Below are 24,363 nucleotides of genomic sequence, written 5' to 3'. Positions count from 1 at the left end.
AAAGTGTATTATATAAATTATATATTTTTTTTAAATTTAAATATGTATATTATATGTTTACATACGCACATGTATTAAAATGTTAGTAGAGGTTAATTGATTTTGTATTTTCGTCCTTGTATAAAGAATTATGCAGATAAATTTTTTAATTAAATTCTAATAATTAAACGTAAATATGCAATAGAGGATAAAATTTTTGTTTTCCGTATGTTTTTAACTCGTAGGGAATTTCATTTTGAAGCGTATAATAAATTTTGCTTTATCGCTCTTGCTATATTTATCCATCTATTTCCATCTCTTTCGCTCTCGCTCTGTTTCCGTTTTACTCGCTGTTTATTTTTCTCGCGTTACGCGACCGCGCGTAGGCGTATTCTCTCTTTCATTCTGTCCCCTTTCTTCATCTTCCGTCTTCTCTCACTCTTTCGCTCATCGTGCGATGCTTCGTGTCTGCATGTGTTGTATGTGTGTACTACGTTACACGTATGTGTGCGCGCGCACGCGCTTGTGTTTACTTGTGCGTATGCGCTGTTCACGATCGGCTTCTCTCGGCGGTGTTCGAAGCGCAGTTATCTCACGCGGTACTTTACGGGAGCATTGTGTTGTTGTTGGAGTCGTGTAGACGAAATCGCGTTCGCAACAGTGCCGAGCACGATCGACGATGATTGATAATCGGTTTTCTCTTGTGTGATTTATAGTGTAATCGCGGTAAATGTGGTGATATACACGGTGTGGAAGGAGTAGCGGAGAGAGAGCAAGAGAGAGGAAAAGTACTGTGACCAGAAGGAAAGGATAAAACGATTGGGACAGTCACGATCGAAGGGGAAACACAACATAGGAGAACGCGGCTTCTGACTTGTTTGATGATCTGACAGTGTTTGAAACGACGCTGCACGGGACGCTACACAAAAGAACATTCGAACGGGAAGAATTTTAAGTGTTGCGCGAAAACGTTCAGTGATCGATTCATTAGCGATTTGATATCAGTGATTGACGTTAATAATTGAAATAGTGTCGACAAGTTCATTAACATTGAAATTTCGTGGAAGAGAGTTTTATCAACCGAAGTGAGATTAAACGACTGAGAAAGAAAGAGAGAGAAGACTTGTTCGGGATATTTATTAATTTTGATCGCGTACGCGACAGACGCGAGGATCAAAGGGGAAAAACAGCGTAGAGGAAGCTTTCCGCGTATCCATCTCGATTCTCTGTCGCCGCCGTCGCCGTTGCCGTCCGCGGATCGTGCACGTTCCTCGCTTGTCGGTGCGCGTCGTCATCGTCGTCGGTGCTCGTGCGCGTTGGTGCGCGCAGTTACGTGTCCGAGGATAACCGAAGAGCGGCGGAATCGCCCGAGGCGGCGCGGCACGGCGGCCGAAGACATCACGATTACGTATCTCGTGGCCCTCCCCCTTCATTCTCGCCCAGGCGCCCGTCGTACGCGCACGTGCGCGCGCGCGCGGGTGTGTGAGTGTACTGCGTGCGTGCGCTTGTGTATTCCGTCGCGTGTGTCGGCTCCGGAGCGTGCGGCAGGAGGAGAGGAAGAAAGAGTGAGCGTGAACGGAAGCCGCCAGGATTACGCCAAACCGAGGAAATATGAGCATTGCTGCCCTACTGCAGGCCGCCGAGTACATTGAACTCTTTCAATATATCTGATTTAATTTAAATTTCATATTTTTCTGCTTACGCGCGCGATATCGATATGTGTCGCGATTATAATCAGTTGTAACGTGAGCGTAAATATTCATTGCCAGTATAATATATATGAATTTATAAAACGAAATATCATAATTAAATCCCAGTTAAGTCATTAAATCGTGTTAAAATGTAAAGAAAAAGAAAATTAAAAATTATTCCACACGCGATAAACTTCGTAGGATTAATTCTTTACAGGAATATTTAATTATATTTTTAATAAATCTTCGATGTAGTATTTTTTACCGAAGTTGTTATCTAGAAACAATATGTCAGACATTCTTCTGTTTCATTAAAAGTTTAAACATACCGATAGAAAAATCTAGAAAAATGAAATCTATTAAGAAATCATTGTATGTTGCTATTAATTCTGACGTGTATATCTGCTTTAAATATTTATCGCATAACAATTAATCGAATCGCTTTATGAAAGTTATCATAGTTAAATTGACATTCAGATTTCTTAAATATGTGAGACTATATAATACTAATTTGAATCTCTCAAATATAAATTCTTTTTGCAACAGATGTTTCTATTTGGAGAGAGAATATATCTCTTTAACAAAAAATTCATACGATTTAAAAATACGCTTCATCTCGCCACCGCTATCTTTGTTTTCCTAGTGGATCGGACGCGGCGCGATGATCTCATTTTATCACTCCACTTATAATGCAGCTACGTCGCACTTAGAGCCGCGTGTGCATGCGAGGACGCACGTCATTTCCCGCGCGCGTGCGCATGCGTATCCCCTCGTGCGTAGTATGACGTTAGATTTCCGAAAGAGCGATCGAGTCTCATTTGCATATGAATTTCGCAAGTTCCAATTTTATGTAATACTCTTGCAAAATAAACGTCTCACTTGTGATGATCCAATATCATATATCGCATTAAAATAACGCGTAATTTTTGTAACAAAGCATAAAGTCGGCGCGCTTTTGTAAAATATTAGTAATTTTTCGAATTATTGTAAATTTGGGGAAATGTATGTGTAAAACCGGAAAATTACTTTATGATCGTAAAATCAGACGTGATATTATAAAGACGATAATTTTTAGAAATGTTTATTTTATAATAAATGTCAAATTATTATATTACCGAATTTTTCAATTAAAATGAGCCACAAATATTTATTACGAATATGTAATTTTTATTGAAGTTTTGGTGATCCGCGAATGAAAGTAAATCTGAGTAAAAGTACGATCCCCGAAGTTTTGTCTCAATTTACCTGTGATCTTTTTATTTATGGAAATTTATTCTAAAGTCTCTATCTATTTTTATTCGATTTCAAGTATCTGTTCGTATCTTAATTTAAAGCCGACCTCTATTTATACAAATATATTCCGATGCATTTATTTCAACATCAATTTGATGTATTTGTTTATTCCAATTTAATTCGATATCTATTTATAGAAATGTAAACATTACATTTGACACTCTCTTTATCGAACAATAGGAGCCTAACTCAATGATAAACACTTATTGAATCGAAATAGTTGAACGTTTGTTTGCTTGAAAAATCACAAAACGAGGCACGATCGTACTTCGATCGGACGTGACACTCCTGGAACAGTCTAAGAAAATAAAACGTGACTCAATATCGGTGCGTCCGCATCTTCACTCGCTCTGTAACGAGCTTAACAAGCTTCAAAAGTTCAAACTCTTTTATGAGAGTCACGTCGCCGTTTTTTATATCGAAATAATTACATTGTTTTTGAAGATACGAAAATATTATTAAGAATAAAATCGTATGATATTCAACAGTTTAAATCTGAAAAAGATAATATTAGAGATAAAGATGAATAATCTTCGTACCCATTTGTTAAGCTTCGCTTATTTTGATTCCGTAAAGCTTAGGCCATTAATTTTAGAATACTGTATGTAATTTTACATTCCACTTATCGATTTATTCCTTTATGATTACAGAAGCTGAACATGGCTATGCTTCAACGATGCCAATACCCGATGATATGCGGACGGTTACAAAGAGGCCAAAGACAAAGAAGTCGCAAGGCAGCAGGTTTGTCTGCACAGATATCTTTTTAGAAATGATATTTATAAAAATTGATTCAAATTTTATAAAGTAAAATTATCTTTTTTTCATTTCATATGTTAAATTTTGCAATATTATTATTTTTTCTTCTTTTTTCTCACATTAATATAAATTTTTCAAGTGCATTATTATGAACTGTTTCCATAATATCCAACTTTCAAACTGTAAAGGAGAATGTTATTCAAATTTTTCAATTTCTTACATTTTTGCAAAATTGTAAGCAATTCGCAAGAAATAAAGCGTGATTTTGTAAAAGAATTATATCATTATAACGTGATGCATAATACAACACTCGATTATCAGGAGATATTTATTTTATAACAACGTTTTATTAAATCGTGACTTTCCGGAATCCGACATTTCATATGCAACAACTCAAAATATTGCCATTTGCAATTTAAAATTATTTATAGCTATATGTTTTGAAATATGTTTTATCTGATAAATATTCGCTTTTTCGATTTTATATCATGTTTGTGTTGTATCAATTGGTCTCGATATTAATATCATCGCTCAATTTCTGGTCTTATCACAAATCACGTTTTTCTTGCTATTCAAAGACGTAATGAGCGTTTTCTTTTATTGCTTTCAGGACGACTCATAACGAGTTGGAGAAAAATAGGTGAGTGTTTTAAAAATAATAAATTAGTAAGTGTTATACTAATAATAAGTTAGGTAACATAATTATAACTTATACCTTTTATAAGTTATAATATATTAGTTCAATTTCTTGTACCGCATCCGCGCATATATTGTGAAGGGAATTCAAAATTTTAGAAAAAAGTCTCTCTTTTTATTATCTCAATGAATCAGTAAAAACTAATTGATGTAAAAGTATGTATTTCTAAATATCTTTTTAGACGCTGCAAATAAATTTAAATATTTTCGTAAAAAATAAGTGATTTAATATATATTAATACTAAATATAATAAATCAAAGAGAGAGGATACTCATATAAATTTGTTTTATAAATTAATATTTATATTTATAAATTTATAATTTATGGAAGCAAACTTGTTATACATAAATCAATATCGGAATGTATCGAAGATAAATTAGAATAAGATTACAAATTATCAGAGAAAAATAATTTGGAATAATTGAAGAATGTCAGAATAAAATCAAAATTTGTCAGATATTTAAAATACAATAATTATCATAATATCCCTAAATTCATTTTTTTGAAAATAAGAAAGTAAATTGCTGCTAGTAGAGGTCAATACATTTTGCATTGGGAGAAGGTGAAATAGGGAGACGGAAAAATAATTGCAGGATATTGGATTTTTAACATAGTGTTATAATTCGGTGCCAAAAATGTGAAAATGTGCGTAATTGCATTATGTAACGCAAATACGAAGTATAACAGAGCAAGCGGATTTTCATATTGGCCGTTTCTGTGTCACGCTATCCTTTGTGTAACTTCTTTTGCTCCCCTTATCCCTCTCCCCATCACTATTACTATTCGCACATGGGCTGCTCGGGTATAAAAAAAATCGATAGTCCGCCTGCGACCATCTCGATTTCTCTTTTATTCTCTAGAGCACCTCTTCTACCCCCTCTTTCTCTCTCTATGCATCGCTGACTAGCGAGAATTTTGACCTTTTTTTCTCCAAATATTTATAGTCTATTTTTCAACGGCAAAATAACGAAACAATTTGAGAAATTCTCGAGATGTGGCTAACATGCGAGTGCAGGATGAATACATAGATTGCTCCGTGTCAATTGCGTATTAACTTTTGGGATTCATTTTGCTTATAATAATATAATTTTTTCTATATGTGGAATTTACATTTGGAATATTCTTGCAATGTTTTATTCGGTTTTAAAATAATAGATGTTGATAACATTGTATGGAATTGTTTTCAATATTTTCACAAATTTCTGATAAATTTTTTGAAAAATTGAAAATATTTGGAGGTAAACTGAGAGACTTACTTTTATAAAAAAAATAATGATATGCAATATTAATTAATATTAAATTACTTATTTTTTTTTTTTAAGAGCGTTATATAAAATTGCAATTTTCAGAATTTAACATTTTATATATATACAATACTTTTATACTGAAAAATAATAGGCTGTAGAAAAATATTTGGAGACAAGCATATTTTTCAATAACATTTTTTAAAAATTAGTTGCTTATATAAGAATTTAGAATCATCTGCTTTTGTCTCTTTTTAAAAAAATTCAAATTTTTTGATTAATGTTGTTTACGCGTCTACTGAGCTGGTGTAAATAATGCGTAAGTACGCATTACGTGCGACAAATGTAGAAAACATAGAAGCCGATGACACACTGTCCTAAATTTGGCGCGTGTTGTGCGGTGAAAATAAATTTACGGTGAATTTTGTACGCGCGAAGTTTAGACTCATATCATACCATATCACGCATTAAAATTACGGTTATAATTGAATTACGATTGATGATTGTTCGATTATACTATGATAGCAATTGCCTTTGGTATCTCGTTTTGTATGTCAGGTTCTCTTTTTCCACTTTTTTTTTTTTATAGCGGTTTACATTAGTTTCTAAAAATTTTATGTATAGTATTACTCAGTACAATTCAAATTTCTTTACTTTCACTTAATGCTTACCTCTCATGGTTATTGTATGTATATCTTAATTTAAAATATTGTATATATCTTAATTAAAAATATTGCATATATCTTAATTTAAAAAATCGGCGGTCCATTGATCGAAGATTGGAAAAATACAATATAAAATTACATGTCATATATACATATAGCACGGTCAAATAATATAGAGAATCGAAAGATTTGAAGCTTAAAAGGATTAAAATAACAATTGCATAAACTTATCGAGATTGTATTTATTACGTTATTAAATACAAATATTTATTAATTTTTATTTGATTGATTCTTAAGATAGATATTTGATTAATTGATTCTTAAAGATAGGATATTGTGCTATCTATCGATATTATCGATTAGCAAACAAAAGTGATAACGAATCGCTATGATCGTACGTTATTTATGTGAGTCATTATGCAAAATCGCGAGGTTTTCCCGAATATAGGAAGGGAATATCATCACAGGTCAGCCGGAAAACGAAAGCTCAACAAACAGCTATGCCAGCGTGAGTGAAAATAGCGTTTGCGAACGGCGCCTGAGGACAGATTCCTGGCCCATTTGAAATGCATTGAATTTTTAAGTGCCATCCTTTGTACCGCCGCCGCGAGATAGCCAACTTCCGGTTCGGTTCCTCACTGTTTGGCCTTCCGTTGGTTTTTCATAATTTTGACTTGAACCTTTCCCACCTGGCTTCAAGTTTAACGCTTTTATGATTTTAGTACACTTTTTATTTTAATTAATTTGCTTAATTAATTAATATGTAATAATTCAAATTTGATACATTTTTATCTTTAGTAAATATTTAATAATAATGAATAATTATATAAATATTTAATAATAAAATAAATACAAAAATTCGATAAGTTTATGCAATTATATAAAACGATTAATAAAAAATTATAGGATATACAAATCTATCGACTATTATTAATTATTAATTAAATTGCGTAGATTATTAAATTACTAAACTAACAATTAAAATTAGAAATAAACTTGTTATAAATTATTAAACACTTATAGATATTACAGATTTCATTTCTAATAGCATTTTGCTTCTTATTTTCGAGATTTTTTGGTCACAATACTAATAAAAAAATTATTATGATTGAAAACGAAAGCAAACAAAAATTATATAGTTGTATCAAATCTAAAAGTAAGCGGTAAAATAAACTTGCATTATTTTATGTAACTAGATATAACGGATGAGAAAGCGTTAATTAAAAAAGTCGATCGATTATTTAAAGAAATTCTATCGTGTCGTTTTCTGAAATTAGTAGAGACAAAGATTCATTCGATAAACGTTTGTGTTATTTACTTGCAGTATCGTTGCGTTCAAAGAATTAAGAAAGAACTGATCGAAAAAATTTAATTAACGAGTCTATGAGTATTAATTAGTTTTAAAGTCATAAATACAATTTGTCTCATGTTTTCGGGACAAAAAAATTTGTTAGGAAGTAAGTTGACATTTGGGAAGACGAGAGATACAATATAAAAGAGGCACAAGGTTGTGGAAGCAAAATAATCTAAAATCTAAATGATCAAAATTGAGATATGCGTACGCGGACGTATGTTATATTATATTCTTCGCGAGATGTACAAAACAGAATACAGGCTGACTTCGGGGTCAAGGACGACTCGACGGAGCATGCACCCTGTGCACCTCCTTTCATTCTCTAACGTTGGGGAGATGTGGCCGATGTTGTTTAGAGCATCGACCGACCTTGGTTAAAAGCGTCACATATTTGATCGTTGCATATGCAATTTCAGACTATGAAAATTACAGTTTTATGGTACGTTCTGGTAAAGTGGAACCGTCTTCTGATAATCGCGTATTAGAAAATTAACATAATAATACTCTATTGTTCTAAAATTAGATATAATATAAAAAACTTGTAGAGTGAATTCTAACACTTTAGAGGAGCCATTATTGATGCTAAAGAGATTAGTATTATTATTATTTTTTCTTTTTTTACAAAAGATATCCAGTCTAAACTGAACATATTTTTGATTTTTAATCCTTTCCATTTTTGAAACTTCCTATTTCAGTCTGAAAAATGTGAAAAAGATTAATGAATTTTTTCAGTAACATTATTTTTTTTTATGTACATATATTTGCATTGTATTTGTGTGGTTTTATGATGTTTACATACATATATTGTTTCCTCGGAAACTCTTGAGACATTATAAATTTGTACTCTCGCGAATAATTGTTTACTCAATTAGTACAGCTGTGAAGTGCAAGAAAAATAGGGAGAGGTGGAGGTGTTTCGTGCACTTTCCGTGTAAGAAACTATGCGAGCATTAGGGCCCACGGACCCTTCGCTTGTCTCGACGTAGCTCTTCGCAGCTCACCATTGCCACTTTGAAGCTCGTTCACCTTGAGCTCTCTTGAACAGTGATTCTCATTCGTGCTTACTCATTCTCGTTCGTATTATACATAGTCGTAACACTATAAATAGGCAAATAAATATTCGATAGGTGTCGTATTTCCTAAAACTGGGATTGCAACGTTAGACTTTGTTGATTGAGAATTACGCAAATTTGAAATTTGGCTATGATCGATTACGGCAGTCGGATACTGATTGCTGTTTTGACGTTTCATCGTCATTAAAAAGTTACATGCATTAGATGTCATAAATACCTTAACTTTATAAACGTAGTTTATAAAGATATTTTCGCGTAAAAAAGGCATGCGATTCGAATCGATGAGAACTGGATAGTTTTAACGCGATCTCTTTTGCTTTCAAAATTAAAAATTTTATACATTCGTTAAGAGCCAATACAGAATTTTTTAAAAATATTATAAGCGGAATATATATTGACGCGACATAAAAACATTAAGATTGAAATTGATTTTAATATAAAATTGAGAAGACTGCCCACATGTACTTTTTTTCGTGATTGTCAAATAAAACTGCTGACCATCCCGCTGAAATTATTCGCTTGGTTTTTATATTCGTATGACATAATGTCAGTATCGTATCCGGACCGGTTGTAAGCGGATACGCGAGACGAGAACGGGTGTGTGTTGTACGCGTTTTTAATTACACATTTTTTATTTCATTCCGACACCCTTTTACAATACTTGGGGATTGAGGAGATCGTTTTCCATCACGACTGGAAAGTTCTCGTGTCACATTGAATTAATCGTCAAGTGTCAAGGGTGCGCGTTCTCGCTTCGCAGATATTCCAATTATTACATGTATTTTTTTTACACGTATTTTAATTTATACAGTAATACAGACAATTTTCCATTTTTCTACGTTTTGACAAGTTTACTATAATTTAAAAATCATACAAACATTTCACAAAGACTGAAGCATACTTTTATAAAAAAGAATCGTGTTATCATAATGTAATACTTTATTAGAGGATTTTATTTTAAGCTCTGTTTTAGAGCATTCTTTACGAACTTTCGCAAATACGTTATTTTGTATGTAACGATCCAATATATTATTTAAAATACTTACGTTTTTTTCTTATATTTATGCAGCTTTAATAAGGGTTATTTTAACTAAAGAAAAAGAAAGAAGAGGGAGTAAACAGTTTTGTCTCTGACAAAGATAATCGATTCTTGGAGTAAGACAATTATTGTAGCAACAATAATGCAGTATTCAGCTGCATACCTGTTGGACGTGAATAGAACGGAAAGGGTGGTGGAGGCGAAGGAACAAAGAAAGGAAGCTAAAGAGAGACAACATGATGAAAACAGAGGGGAGCACATTTCTACGCTGACTAGTTTCTCATAATTTTCGGGGACCGGAGTTATATTAACGGAGTTATATTATCGCACGCGGTGATTGAGGGTCGGTTTGTGGTCGAAGGGAAGGAAGGTAGAGAAAAGAAAGCATTGTCAAAATGGGAGAACAACAACATGGTGTTAATTATGCTTTAAGAGCCTCCATTTACAGATCGCATCGAATTCCCTTTGAATATACTTTCAATTAATATCCACGAGTAGAATTGTACAAAGTACCTCGAATATACAGAGCTGGCGTTTATATATAAATTCTTTTAATTTTCTATCATTAATATGGAACAGATCTCTTTTTAATAAAATTAAGTAAATTAACATAACTCTCAAAAATTTTTTAAGCACATAGACAAACCGATGTCTTTAACAAAAATCGACATTTCCTAAATTATAAGCATTTAAATATATGAAGAAATTTTTACGAATTATGTATCAGGATAAAAAATAATATAGCATAATTTAAAAAAATGTATAATAAATATTTTTTATAATTTTATATAGAGAGAAGCTTTAATAAAGAATTCTATAAAATTAAAGAGCTTAATTATTAAGATATGTAATGTTACAATTACCGTTTATAAAGATTAATTAATTTTTATAATTTTTTTGAAGAAGAGAAATGATACTGTGAATTTGTCAGAAAGATCTTTTGTTATAAAGTTAAAAATTGCAACGATTTGTCGCAATTGACAATTTGTAATTTAACAATTTTGTATTTTATATTTAATATTTATATTAATTTTTTATTTTACTTGAATTTACTATACGCGCAGATCTCTCTCACTTCAGCAATAGTTTATACTCAATATAAAGCTTTAAGTCATTTTCTGTTGAATATTTATGATTTTAAAATACTTTTAAATACATTCTTTGTTTACTAGTGAGTTTTATCTCATATCAATTTCTTGTTTTCCTCGCCGTTTTAAAATCGCTGAATAAAAAAATAAACCGTAATATGTAAATAACATTTTTATTATCTTGATTTTCGAGACAAACAAAAATGACAAGATATCGTTTTCACTAGTCATCATGAAGAGACACGATATTTTGGTACAATTATCATATAATTCAGCGCTTATCATCGATCAGATATGATGAATTCGATAAACGAGTCGCGCTTCTAAACTGTGATTTCAAGGTGGAGGTCGCTCGAACTCCGCGATTCTCCAGAATAATTTCTCGTAGTGGTTCTCTGCACGAGAGCCAATCCGATCGATCTCTCTTCCATTTCCACCCGGAAGTAAGGACGCGATGAAGGGAAATCGAACATTCCCTCGTCACATATATAGGGTGTCCCGCGAAACAATCAATGAACTTTTTCAGTAGATTTGGCGAGTCATTCAAAACCAAAAATATCATATTTATTACGGATATATTTCCATTCATTTAATCCACCAAAAAAAATACTGCAAGCGCACACAATTAAACAGTTTTTTAATTTTGTTTGATTTTTTTATTTCACTATTTTTTAGCTTTTGACGAACATTTGAGTTTTCGTTTTGTCGAGAAAATTGTCAATATTATGAAATGAAATTCTTCTATAGATTACCGTCAATCCAGCGATAAATATAAATTATATTTTGATCGTGGTAATCGAGTCACGTGACTCGACCCGCATTTTTTATGGCAAGTGACAAGTCGCGCGCGGGTGGACGATTCGAATCGGCTCGTGCGAGAAGTACGAGTCGAGTCAGCGAAAGCTTGCGCAATACCTGACCTATTGTGCTCGTTAAGGACATTCGGGATCAGCTATTGGATAAGACTCCTTTCTCCCTTATCCTCCATCTCGTCTTTATCATCCTGCTTTCCTACTCCTTGCCGCGATGCGAACGACGTCGTCCTCGGGGATATACCTCTATCGGGAGCTGAAAGGGATTGGACCTTCAGGAAGGAAACCCAACTTCCAGCCGTGCTGAAGGACCTCCACCTAATTCTATGGGACAGAAGTCTCAGGATTTAGAGCGGAGGTGCACTTTGGGGATTCCTCCCTTCCATCCTCTCCCGTCCTCCCGCTTGCTTCCTTAACGATCAAGTGGATCCTGCGAAGCCAGCAGGAACGTCGGGATCATCGCCTTGTCCGCAGATTCGCCTTAGAAACGGGTTCTTATGAAAGAAATTCAGGGGATATTGGGAAGTAACACGTTAGCGGCTACACTGTGAATTGCATTCTTAAGTAACAATTTTTTGGGTAATGATTTTTTAGAAACTCTTCTAACAAATGTTTCGGCAATACATTGCTTGAAATAATTAAAGATTATTACTTCGAAGAATTACTTTATCTAATAGATATTTGCGAATTTTAGTTCACATAGACATATCGTTTAACGCTTCAATTTTTGTGAAATGCGTACGATCTTTCAAGTTACAGTAAATTTATGGAAAATTAGAGGGAAAATTGGAAATATTATTATATGATTTTTAAATTGGATATGACATAAAAGAAAAGAAAGAAAAAGAAAAAAATAAAATTTCTTGGTTGAAATCTGAAAAGTTGCTATCATATTGCGTTTTGTAGATAAAGTCGCGGGTTTTTTGCTTCCTTTCATCTCTTGTTATTTAGTGCGAATTCTCAGCATTCGAGATGACGATTGATTTTTTTTTCTTTTTTTCACCTCGTCGGTTGTATATGTCGTATCTAGGAAAGATTGCGTTCAATAGATCGTGCCAACTGGTATCCGGAGCGGAGTGTCGGGTCTCTACTACTTTTTCCTTTTTCTTCTTCCTCTCCTTTCCGTAAAATCGTGTCGCACGTCGTAAGGTTTCATGACACTCTTCTTCTTTTCTCTTTGTTCTCTGATTTTCACGACGTCTGTAAAATCATTAGTCGGAATTTTTTCTCGAAAATTACAAAACCAATAAAAAAATTTTCTTTAATTTTCTTTTTATTTTCTCGCTGATTGTAATCTGATTTACTAAACACGCTATGCGTTCATATTTGAAAGCGATTTTTCAAAGACCTAAATGTGAAACTCAGACGAGTCTCTATGTCGTTGGACGCAACCCAACGTGATGTGTATACCGTGCCATTGCAATTGCGTCGTGGAGTACATCGAACCCGCGCAGGTGAAAGTGAACTAAAGCGGTGTTCTCGCACATTCGTTTGTTAGACGATCGGTTCCTCGATTTGTGAAATCGTCGGCGATCCAAAGGTTAAGCCGCGCATCGGTTCGATGAAACAAAACCGCATTTTCATCATCGATGCTATCATCTCACCATATCATTCTGCGAATGAAAATTTGCATTAGAATAATGTAGCTTTAGGTCTTTGGGTAATACTGAATTTACATTTGAAGTCAGATTTTTGTCAGGAAGATTAAAATGCATTTCGCCTTCAGCGCGTAGAAAATTTACAAATTGAGATAAGAAAATATTTTGGCACCGTATTAGTATAATTAAATTTTTTTTATATGTAATTATATTTATATTACATCATTCCTAGAAATACAAAGATAATTTTGTGGCACATCCTGCGGAAATATTTTTGAAATTATACGGTGGAGAAAAGAGGGAAGGACGAAAGAATCGAAATGCTCATTTTCATGCTTTTTCAACTGCAAACGAATGTTGCATTCGACCTGGATCGACCTATAGACACGCTATACGCGATTATCGGAGTCTGACTAACGGTCGGACGTGCTCTAGCAAGTAACTGTATCGTTCTAGAAAACAGCATAGTACGTGCTCGGTGAGAGGTTAACTTGGGTTATTTGTGTTCATCCAGAAGCAGCATATATGCGCAGAGGAAAAAAGAAGAGAAAATGTAAAAAAATTGTTTGTTGAATAATGTAATGTAATAATGATACAACAATAACAACGATGTTTATATGAATATACATTATTCTTTGTAAATTTAGTTTCTTTTTTAATAAAAAGACTGAAGCTTTTTATAAAATGACTAAATTTACGTGAAAAACTTGCGAAATATCTTTAGAACATAATATCTTTGTAATTTTTATACAGTTCCCCAGTTTTGTGTTTGCTTTTAAACATTACTTAATATTAGACACTAGCATAATAAATAACAAGAATAGGGGACATTAAAAGAGGAATTAAAAAGAAACACATAGTTATTGTGTCTGTAATGTCAGATAATATTCGTGAGGTTCTAATCGTTGCAGCGTGTAACTCGTAATCGTAACTCGTGACAATCGTGCACTTTTGTCCCTCTTACTTGACCTGACCCAAGCCACAAACGAAGTCGAGAAAATCATTCGTGGATATATATATATATATATAAATGATTAGTTGGTATCAATTATATTTTTTTTATTGAACTTTTTATTATGATTTTATTATCATAAACTACAGACATTTTATTTTGTTGAGATATTTAACAATTAAGATAAGATATATTAAAAGAGAGTTTATTTTATTCTAAATGTAAAAAGTGTAGCTAGTATAGCTAAAACAATCGATATTTTTTTTATATTTTACGAAATTTTTTTATATTTATATTTATACGAATTTATTATTATGCAAAAATAAGGGCTAATTTGTTAGTTTATAATGAGTGCTAAGTACGGATAAATAACGATATAAATTTGAAGAAGTACGCTTTTATGTATGTCTACGTGTGAATTTTGCAATACACAATATTCGTATTAGTATACTTTCAAGTTTTTTTTTAACAAATAACTGAAACACTTTTTTTCTACATACGAGAAATATTTAATCCAAAGATGATAATTTTTATTAACAGAAATTATTTTGAAGTTATAATTTTGTTTTTAACTTTTCGATCAATAGAAGTCATTCGATAGTTTTGAGATATTCTGTATTACATTATTATCTTTATTTATATTCTTATCTATATTTTATCGTATTATAAGAAGAGGAATATCTCGAATCGAGGATATGGGAGTATGAGAATAGATACATTGGCGGGGTGAGAGGTGGGGAAAGCTTTACGCTCGAGTCATGCATTGAATAAGTCATGAAGGATCCTGGTGATAAGCGATTTTATCATTCGGCGAGAAACCGTGCGACTGCGAAATGAGAACAAAGTGGATGAATGTTGTGCATTACGAAGTTTACACACAAACAAAAATATTTTTTAGAATTTACATTTCTCTCTTTGTTTTGCTCTTAGCATTCATTACAAGTTAGTCCTTATTTTCGAAAAATTTCATTGATCGCTTTGGCTATTCTTGTTTATACTTTTTATGTTTAGAATAAAAAAAAGTGTAAATAGATGTTATTATAAAAGCGTATAAAAATGTGCTGTAAAAGTACGCGAGGTAAGTATGCTGTAAAAGCCAAAGACTTGAGCGCTATATTTGGAATATAATATCGCTGGGGGGAAAGATAAGACGGCCGCGAATTTTTCCTGCTCGCTGGCTTTTCGATGAACCTCAAACGAGACTTTGAGGCGCGATGAAAGTTTTATAGAGGAAGTACGAGAACGAAGTAAGAAGAGAGGGAGCCGCGGGACTCCAAATTTTACGATCAACAAAGTCTTACCTTCGCATCCAGGAAAAGCGAAACGACTTGTCAGCCAATGTTTGGCTTTTCTCGATCCAAAAAGTTTTCGAGAAGCAGACTTGAAAGAGGGGGAAGCGATTCGAGTGAGACGTGAATGAAGAATTGCATTATTTATAAATTGAGTCGAAAATATAAAACTAGCATAAAAAATGATTATTAGGTTCAGAAAAATTTTTTGCGGTCACATTGTGAATTGTTGCATTATAATGCAACTTTTATATATAGCAAAAAGGATTAAGAAAAAAGTAGAAAGAGAGAGAGAGCGAATAGATGCAGAGAAAGAGAAGGGGCAGAAGAGAAATAAACGAAGCGGCCGATGAAGAGAGAGTACGAAGAGAAATAGCCGGCACAATCACGTGCGGGTTCGAAAGGTCAAGATCAAGTTGCCGAGAGAGATGCGATCTGGAACCCGCGAATACAGAGAGAAAAGGGGAGGTACGACGAGAAAGCGTGGGAGAAAGGAGGAGAATAACGCGCTCTCCTGTACCATCGACTTTAAAAATAAGATGGCAATCGGCCAATGCTCCTATTTGACTATACACGATTTTTTAAAATCAATTTTCACTTTTCTTTTGCCTCGTAGACATAAGAATGTGATGCTGCACGGCAGTTGGATGATAGCCGGACAAGAGCGATTATATTTCGCGCAGTTTCATGTAAATCTAATAGGAATATAATACGTTTAACGCGTTATATGTTGATTTTATGGTTAAAATATAGTTACAGTTTGGTTCTTTATAAAAGAAAGGAAAGAAGAGATAAGACAGCACGTTCTTTCAATATTGAAGAAGATGCGTTTATCTCTAAAATCCTTTGGGTACATGGTCGAGGTAGCTAGTCAGGGATCGCTACTCCGAATTGGGGAGTCTTAATGAAAGCACGTGCGGATTCGCCTTTGTTGCTCGCTAAAGATTTCGACACAGCAGACGCAGCTTAATTAAGCGAAACCAGTATTACATACAATCCTGTCCGTGCTGCGTTTACACGTGCCGGTGAATACCCACGTGAGTGCGCGTTCAACTATAACGGGTGTCTCAAATACAATCGGTTATAATAGAGTCACCCGCGTATTTAAATCTTGCATATTAATATTCATTTTTTTTACGTTGTATAATTTTTTTTAGTATGGATTTTATATCTGCAATATATTCGATTTGACTGTCATACGGATTTACCATTCTTCTACCTACATTTCTACAAATTTTCTCTAACTCGAAAAATGGCAATAGTTTTGCAAAAGTTGGATCTACTATTATAAAAAATCATTTATGAAAAGACATTTGTTTTGAAATATTATCTTTAAAATTTTAATTCATAGAATATAGACATAAACAATATTTTACTTAGAACATTTTTCATATATTGTACTCAAACGCTGGAAGAATCGCTACGATCTCATGTGATAAATTAAAAAATAAGCTGCGAGAACATCATGATGCAGAAATTCAAATACTATTTTTAGTTACATGAACATCTGTTTTACATCGCATCTCGAATGGTCGGGTTTATTATAATCCTGCGCGATTAACTGTGAGTCAAAGATGGGTGGTGGACGAGGAAAGATCTCGCGAAAAGTAGCTTGTGCAGATCTGAGGCAAAGCTCGACTTTAAATGGAATCCCGCTCGTTTTGAGAAGCTGCATACAGTTTAATTAAGCCAGACCCATTTCGCTTGTGTCTACAAACGGTATTTTGCAGTAATGCCTCGACCAGCTCTCTCTCTCTCTCTTTCTCTCTCTCTCTCTCTCTCTCTCTCTCTTCTTCTCTGTTCAACTTCTCTATAGAACGGGTGCCAGTTGAAGGAAGTCCAAGTTCGCCTAAGTCTCGACTCTCGAGTGTCCGTCCTAATGAATTGCTAAACTATCCCGAATCGCCCCTCAAACGAAAGCTCGTCTTGCTTGAACGGCTAGCCCGCTTTGTACTCCGTTTAATACTCGATTAATCAAGAGTATTAATTTCGACAAAAGTAAGAAAGTTTGAAAAGTTGAGAAAATTTTATCGGTAAATAGTTAATAAAAAAATGATTAGAATTAACTGCTTGATATTAATTTCAACGGAAAAGAGAAAATTGGTATTAAGAAAATTTAGCTTTCATCAATTTAGGAAGCAATGGAGAATAATTAATTTTTTTTTATAATTTAGTCTTGTACATTTATATATAAAACTTTATTGTACTTTTTCAAATTTATTTAGCGAGTTAATTCAGGATTATAATATTTCGAGAGCAATTACTTTTAATTCAAGGAATTTTCTGATATCAATATTGTTATTGTTTTATAATTTTAGTCACCTTATTCTGTATAGTAAATATTTTTTAGAAGTGCAAGTGTAACAAGTAACAAGTTCTACTGCTTATAATTGTATCTTAATTGCTTGCTAATGCGTGTAGAGAGGTGCAATAAATTCACTGGTATAATTAAATAAAGATTGGTATCCAATTACATGCGATAAATTATAATTTGATTACTAATAGTTGCTGGAATAATGAAGGTTGGTTGATTACGTATTCCAAGATTCTCAGAATAGCAAACTCTTTCACAGCTTAATGTCGCAACAAATAATATTACGTAGAAACTAATAATATATAACCCCTATATCATACATAGTATAATTAATACAATTATGAAATTCTAGCATTAATAGTTAATTGTGTAAGAGACTAATAAAATACGAATAAAAAAATATAATAGGAAAGAGAGAGAGAGAGAGAGAGAGAGGGAAAGAAAGAGAGAAAGGCAAAAAGAGTGAAAGACAAGGACAAATGACGAATGTGCAACAAGGGGTGATGATGCAGCAATATGGTGGGGGTGGACGCAGGAGGAGGGAAAAGATATCGGAGCGGGGATAGAAATAAAATTACGAGGCTGTTTACAGAAGGCTGTTAAAGCGATCTAACTCATGGCCGGCCATTGCTCCCGCCAGGCTTGGCTACGCACTTGCGACGTTATTCACGCTTTGTACAGGTCGCCTCAAACGTAACTTTAGTTTTACGACTCGAGAATCAAGAGTAGAGAATTGCTTAAATATTGATATCCTATATTATAAATTTATTAAGAAAAAAAATAGCGTTACGTTTATTTCACGAAATACGGGAGCAAGCATAGCTCGATGATTTCTTCAAATTGAAGAACAGAACAAATGGAAGAGGGAGAGAGTGTATTATATACGCGTTCTCGCTTCAGTATCCTCGTCCAGCGACTCGCAAGCGAATTAATACTCGACTGTTACTTCGCTTGTGCACGTTGCACCCCAAGGCATTCTGCCCTTTGAGGGCAATTCCCCCCCTGATCCGCATTCCCGCCTTCCTAACCACGTCTTTGTCGAAGTAAACTCAACGACTCCAACGCAGGAATTCCGTGCGAAGTATTTATTCATCAGCGTACCGGGGGTACGCTGAACATAGCCGTTACAAGAATTTCATAATGCCGCTGTCACGCGCTGTGCCATTGATTGAAGGATCACCTTTCCCCCTTACCTTTTCCCCCCTTCCTCGCTCCTCGTTAATTTCCTGCCACCACAAAAATGTTGCCAGCGATTAGGAATGATGAGAGGAAGTTTCTGTAGTATCCTGTGAAACGATTTATACAGGAAGATATTGATTTTCAGCAACATTTTAATTTTTAGGAGGTTTTATAATTTATAAAATAAAGTGGACAAAAAAAAAGTCACTAAAAATTTTTTGCTTAAAATTTATTTATATTTTTTTAAATTAAAAAGATGCATAATATTATTGATTAGAAAGGTGTGTATGACTGGCCTCAATATTCTCGATGAAAAAAATAATATTCGCGTCCTGAAGAAGCCGTAGTGAGAAGACATTCGATGTTTCCGGGACACCTTGTGTATATGTGTATATATATATATATATATATGCCTAGTATATATACATGCCTAGCAGACACATAGATATAAGGACACGTGGATAGAAATGCGTCTACTTACGCTTGAAACACGTCCACTTCGCAACTCGCAGGATATAATACCGTTTGATGATGTCATTAAGCCAGAGCTGGCTTATTGTTTCTCGTAAAATGTACGTGCAAACGCGTCATCTCTCTCTATCTCTGGATGGTTTTCTTAGTTAAGCTTTGTCCATACATGTCATCGGAAGATATTCTTCTTAACAGGATATTCATTGTAAAAAGAGTTAAGGCCGACAGTTTATTTTCAAAGATCATTCGACGAAGAATTGTCAAATCGTTTTAAATTTATATTTTTTTAAATTGAGATTACAAAATTTCATACTTTTTAATTGGGATTAAAATTAGGATTGTAAGAATAGATTTTAAGGGATGGAATGTTTTAAAAAAATTTTAATGATCGCAAAATCCTTTGAATATATATATATAAAATATTAGATTATATTGGTACTTTAAAAATTTATTATATATCTGTCAAATAAAGTTAAGTCAGCGTTGGATCTTTTAATACACGTCTTCCGCGAAAGATATTTTAAAGAAAAGTTCAGGTCACATAAACTTTATCTAACAGAAAATATAGAAAAACGCGATACAAAAGAAATTTTGCAATTTAATATTATAAACATGTGAGAAACATCAGCATCCATTTTTTTTCATTATTTCTTAAATTTCTTTTTTTCTATATTTTTTTTGTTTTCTTTCTTTTTTGTGTGAGTCTACCTTAATTCGAAACTTCCGCGCTCTCGTTCTTTCATCGTCGCGGTCTGTATTTTCTAGGATATTAACTATAAAGCCAGTTATAAATTTATAATTAAACGCAATTTAGTGCATGCAGCATGCACGTATTCTGACGAAAGCGCCACCGAAAGTAGTCGTCATTTCGCACTGATTGAAACATCGTTCTAAGACAAAATTTCTTAACATCTCGTATCGTGATTTTTAAGAATGATTGATAATGCGAGACGACGTGCATAAAAAATTATAATCTGATTTTAATGTTAGCGTTGATAATATTTTTAATAATAATAATGTTACAATTGTAACGTGATGATTTTTTTTTTATTGCAGGAGAGCTCACCTTAGGACTTGCCTCGAGAAGCTGAAGTTGCTGGTGCCACTTGGGCCTGAAACTTCGAGGCACACTACGTTGGGTCTTTTGACCAAGGCCAAGCGTTTTATCAAGGTGAGTCTGATGGATTTTATCAAGGTAGACTTGATGGAAAATTGAGGGCAAGTCGTAGAAAGTACAAAAGATAAAAAGTTTCTGAAGACAGATTATTCTTTTATCTTCGACAATTAGTGATTACCTCAAGTTGGTATTCAAAGTTTGTCATACAACACTCAAAAAAGTGGTTTTGCAACTACAGCAAAAATTTTCTGGGTGCGCAAAATTAACTGAGGTACATAAATGATTAGCAAATACTGTGATATCGCATATGTTTCGCATTTAATCAATCTAAGTGACAGAGACAGAATTTATATCTGAACTGTTTGTGAAATTTAGAAAGAATGTTTTTCTGTGGCGCCTATCCATGTTAAGGCCAATCATACTTGTTATAAAGTTTGGCTGTGGTAGACAGAAAAAATTAGCGGCAAGAAACAAATGAATATATAATCCTCACGTCTAACATATTTGTATAACGCGCTCAATCTATCTAGCTCTTTTAAACAATTTTTCTCAATTTTTCGATGCTGCAGTTATAATTGGCAGTTATATTTCTCACAAAGATCGTTCTGTAGTATCGAAACTCATATTTATCCAATGCAGTGATTAACATTTGGCAATGGGACCTAAATTTTCTAGAAGATATTATTAGAATGTTGCTGCTATAAATTCTATATGTAACAGACAATATTCTAACAGATACAAAAAATAGCGATAAATTTTTGTTGTGACACCTAGAAATCTACCTATATCAGCAAGACATTTTTTTGAGTGTTAATAGTGTCATATATAATGAGAAAGAAAAATTATCAGTTTGAAAAATCATACAAGACCTAAGGTTCGAGATGTAACCGGTGGCGCATTCGAAACTTATTGTGTTTTATTGTTAGTTGAAATAAGCTCGGAAGGAACAAAAATGGGGGCGGAGAAAGAGCCACGCGATATAAAAAAAAGGCAGAGTAAGAAGGTGTCGCAGCAAACGGAGTGGTGACGCACACAATGGATGCGTAGTTAGTAAATTACATACTGCCAGGGACAATGGCATGTGTGTACTGTGTGAGTGAGTGCGTGTTCGCGCGTCGGTGTTTTCCACGCAGTCTACAGAGTGACGCAGATAGAAACACACACAGATTCTAACAGGTGACGAGGGTGCTAAGCAACACACGTCTCTTGTTTCCGTTAGCAATAATAGTCTTCGCAAATAATACTTAAAATATACACTATTTGTTCGTTCACTCTATGTACATATATACACGTTCCAATGCATATTCTCGAGGTGTACTTAACGTGATAGTATGACTCGCTCGTTTTTTATCTAATTTGTTCTATTTCCTTTTTTGAGATTTTACATTTCTTCTTTGTTTTCGTAATATAACGAAAAATGTCTTTAATGTGTTTAGATACTGAGTTTTTATCTTTCGGGAAAAAAAGAAAAAATTTTAAGGATAACCGAAAAGAAATTTTGATAATAAGATGTATAAATGTTCATGAAAATTATCAACTTAAATTATTACATAATTTTAATAGAAATAAATTTAATTAATGAGAGACAAATATTTAAAAATGATAAATATTATTTTATAATAATATATCATATAAAAAGGCGTTTACATGCTGATGTAATTTATAATCATTTGTCAGAATTTGTGCACTTGTATACTCGCGACACCCTGTAGAATGGCAAGCAGCAGTGCGTATCCACCGTTCATTCGTGCATGCATAGTCCGCGTGGGAGACTTTAGCGTGTACATCAATCTGACCCGCAGGTACCTATGTACATTATATGCTTGCGTTAGAAAAATGTTCACTAGTCCGCCATTTGAGAAGGAAAATTGCTGCGCACAGTTTAAATGAATCCGTAAGATTATTATAATACCAAAAATATAGTGATATTTTAATGTAAAAAAATCATTTTAACACGCAAATATGCAATATTTGGTTATCAGAAAATGTTTATAAGAATATGTCGTAACATCGAAACTCTTTCGGGATTCGACATTTCGCGTGCAAAGATTCAGAGACAATAATAGAGTAATTATGATAGCAGGGTGAAAAAATTTGATCGACGAAATAGAGGAAGGGAAGATGGAGGACGAAGCAAGTAAGGTAAAAGAGGATAAATGGAAGCTAAGAAGGCAGCGGGAAGAGGAGTTGAGAGACACGAAAGTGTCGTTTCTCTGCGAGAACAGCTTATATATCCCCACGAGGAAGAATGCTCAGAGAAAGGGGTGAAATGAGGGAGGAGGGGTGAGCAGAGGAGCGAAGCAGACTTGTATTTTGCGCGGTTGGCGACGTGTAATTCTTCATTTGTCCGCCTCTCTGAACTTTTTCCCTCCTATTTTTCGCCTTATCTTCGTCTTATCTTTTTCACACTTTCGATGAGACATCTTTATCGCCATCTTTATGGCTAATTATTTTACGCTCTCTCATCTTTATTTTTTACTCTATTCATCTCTTGGCATAACATTTTTATCAAGACTTTCTGAGAGAAATTTAGAATTTTTTAAAAATGCTTTAATATGATATTTTATTGTTATCTATATATGTAAAAAAAAATTTACATCAACTTTGTAATGACATTGAACATGTTTCTTATTAATTACGTGACAAAGTGTTTGCAAGAATTTTGATGCCAATTATACCACAGTCAGTGACACAACGTAAACGGTAGGAGTGTGAGCTGAGTTGTGAGGTCGGTCGATTTACTTTACGAAGAGGTTCACCCTGTCTCACCCTCGCCTTAACCTCGTTTTATCTACGTTGTAAATTCATATCGAGCCGAATGGAAATCGAGCCGAATGGAAATCGAGCACGAAGTCAGGAACTTTCCTACGAGCGTGGTACCAGCCACATCGGCATAAACACACACGCAGATACATTTTGCCTATCGTGTGGAACTGTTATCTGCGATCAGGTGATTCCGTCACCTGCTACTTCCACCCTAGTGCCATCCACCCCACGCTCGGATCGCCATTGATTTCTAGCCACCGTCTTACTATTCCAAGTTCGCACTGCGAGAATATACAAGACCGATAATAATGGCGAAACAATCTTTATTTGCATACATTTATTTGGGAATGATCAGTGGCTACTCCAATAACATTTAATTAACATTTGCTATTATGATCAAATTTTTTGATAATTCAGATTTAAAATTTTAATATCTCATAATCTCGAATTTCAAAGTTTTAAAATAAAATCTAGAAAATAAATCAGAAACTGAAATCTCTCAAGAGTGTAATTTCGTGAACTTTCGAAATGAGATTCGAAAAATCTTATAATTAATGCACTTCAAATACTGCGTAGTAGTATATGCATTAGTGCTCTATTATTTCCCGTTCGATAATTTGCACCGGAATTGGCCAGTCTCTTCTAGGTAAGCACTCATTGTTGCGTTACGAAATGGCATGTTGTGTACAATAGAAAGGAAACCGATTATCGGCCAACATCGGTCAGGACAAAGAGAACGAAAAGATTTATATATATATATATATGATGACAAATGAATGATTAAATTAAAAGTTTTACGTATAATGAGAATAGATTTACATTTTCTCACATACGATTAAAATAAAGAACTGCGAATAGTCTCCTATAGCCGTTGTACAATATCATTATTACTATATCGTAACTATATTAATATCTTTAATAAATCTTTTAGAAAATTAATATAATCTCTACTATATTTTATTTTATTTATCTATATATATATA

At 33.6% G+C, this 24,363-nt stretch overlaps 1 protein-coding gene across 1 annotated transcript in view; it reads left to right on the top strand.

The window, feature by feature from the left end:
* LOC115240291 (max dimerization protein 4-like) overlaps positions 1–24,363 on the top strand; it is a 34,944-nt gene that overhangs the window by 2,255 nt on the left and 8,326 nt on the right. The window contains exons 2-5 of the mRNA XM_029815360.1: positions 696–1,641; positions 3,610–3,707; positions 4,333–4,362; positions 20,554–20,668. Of these exons, the coding sequence (XP_029671220.1) occupies positions 1,591–1,641; positions 3,610–3,707; positions 4,333–4,362; positions 20,554–20,668 (294 nt within the window). The 5' untranslated portion in view covers positions 696–1,590. The remainder of the gene's footprint in view (positions 1–695; positions 1,642–3,609; positions 3,708–4,332; positions 4,363–20,553; positions 20,669–24,363) is intronic.

Source organism: Formica exsecta, unplaced genomic scaffold (genome assembly GCF_003651465.1).
Source record: "Formica exsecta isolate Colony F162 unplaced genomic scaffold, ASM365146v1 scaffold117, whole genome shotgun sequence".
NCBI classification, from domain to species: Eukaryota; Metazoa; Arthropoda; class Insecta; order Hymenoptera; family Formicidae; genus Formica; species Formica exsecta.
The sequence above is the reverse complement of the archived record's forward strand: the minus strand, read 5'-3'. Positions and strand labels throughout refer to the sequence as shown.